The 1,585-nt window shown below is 34.0% G+C and overlaps 1 protein-coding gene across 1 annotated transcript in view; it reads right to left on the reverse strand.

The window, feature by feature from the left end:
- The window catches only part of LOC113318268 (beta-glucuronosyltransferase GlcAT14B-like), a 4,159-nt gene extending 2,947 nt beyond the window's left edge, over positions 1-1,212 (reverse strand). The window contains exons 1-2 of the mRNA XM_026566418.1: positions 257-1,212; positions 92-167 (exon numbers count right to left, since the gene is read on the reverse strand). Of these exons, the coding sequence (XP_026422203.1) occupies positions 92-167; positions 257-833 (653 nt within the window). The 5' untranslated portion in view covers positions 834-1,212. The remainder of the gene's footprint in view (positions 1-91; positions 168-256) is intronic.
- Positions 1,213-1,585: the final 373 nt, after the last annotated feature.

Consider the following 1,585-nt stretch of genomic DNA (forward strand, 5'->3'; position numbering starts at 1 on the left):
AAAAAAAAAAAAAAAAAGAATTCTCATACCAATTCTCTAAGCAATCACAACATTCCACAAATGTAAACAACTTTAAAAAAAGTCCACTTACTCTTTCCATCCAATATTACTAGTATGATCAATGAAATTGAGATCCCGTGGCAGATACGAAAAAGTATGCAACAGATCTACATCAATAAATTACCCATTAATTCAACTGGAAAAGCAACATACAAAAATCAGATCTAATGAACAAAAAAGAAATGAAGTTGCTTACCATCTTGGGTAACGAGGGGATAATCAGAAGCACTGAGATTAATAAACCAATCCCAATCCCCTCCTTCTTTTAACAAAATAGCAGCAGCATGAAGAGTATTAGCAACCATAGTAGGACCACGATAAGTAACAAGATTAGCTTTAGTAATCATTCTCACATTCCCCATTGATACAAAAATTGGATGGTTAGACACATATTTATAAAGATCTAATCTTTCAGTTGCTGGTGATTCCAAGTCAAGATGAACAACATATTGATTATTAGGATGATACAATGCTTGTAATGTTCTTTTCAACATTTCACCATCACCTACAGATCCAGATATTAAGTAAGCTAATCTCGGTGGTATTGGTTGTGATGTTACTGGTATGGGTTTTATTTTTGATTCAACAAAAACAGAACTTGGGATACTTTTTGATGATCTGTTGAACGACAGAATTGAAATCCCGTCTGGGTTTTTGTATGTTGTTAAAAATAACAAAAATAATGATAATATTGATACTAATACTAATGGAAATATCCATTTTCGTTCAATTTTTTGTTGTCTGATATGCCAATAATTCCGTAGTCTCTTCATTTCATTCCTATGTTTTTCAACCCCTCTCTAACTCTATACCTTCTTACACAGTCTTCTTCTCTCTTGTTGTATTATCAGTAACTCCTGTTTCAGAAAAAGGGTAATTGAAGAAGAAATAAAAGAGCCTTCTTTAATGGAGAGTTAAAAGAGTAATGAAGAAATAAAAGAGCCTCCTTTATGAACTGAAATTCGAGTTTAATGATGTCTGGGTCTATTTTTGGGGGATTTTGAATTTGTTTTTGAAGGAAGAGGAGAAAAGGGTTCGTTTGGTTCGAATCGTTCGTGTTGGTGAAAATGGGGGAGGAGATAGACAGAGACAGAGAGGAGGATGGATGAAGAATTGAGGAAGGATTTCTCTTTCTTGCTCCATTTTTGTTTCTGTCTATAAACTTTTCTTTTATTTTTTTTTATTTTTAACTTTGTTTAATTATTTTTTACTGTGTTACTGGTAGATCGAATCTGAAACCCTACATCTGATTCTGATTGATTTGCATGATGTGTTACCCTCTGATTTTAATAAAAGCATGTACCTACCTCTGGTCCCACTGCACCAAGAAGATTGTTTGTGATATCTTTGTTGGTCACTCATCACCGTTTATTGTATGACTTGACCGTGACCATTGTTTTGGTACGTGCTCCCTCCATTTACACACGAAACCAGCATATTATTTTGAAACGGAGGGAATATATATGAAATTACGACATAGTGTAGGTATTTATCGGGTATGGCCGCGTCAGAGATATGTGTAAAC

This window comes from Papaver somniferum, chromosome 10, assembly GCF_003573695.1.
Source record: "Papaver somniferum cultivar HN1 chromosome 10, ASM357369v1, whole genome shotgun sequence".
In the NCBI taxonomy this organism is placed as follows: Eukaryota; Viridiplantae; Streptophyta; class Magnoliopsida; order Ranunculales; family Papaveraceae; genus Papaver; species Papaver somniferum.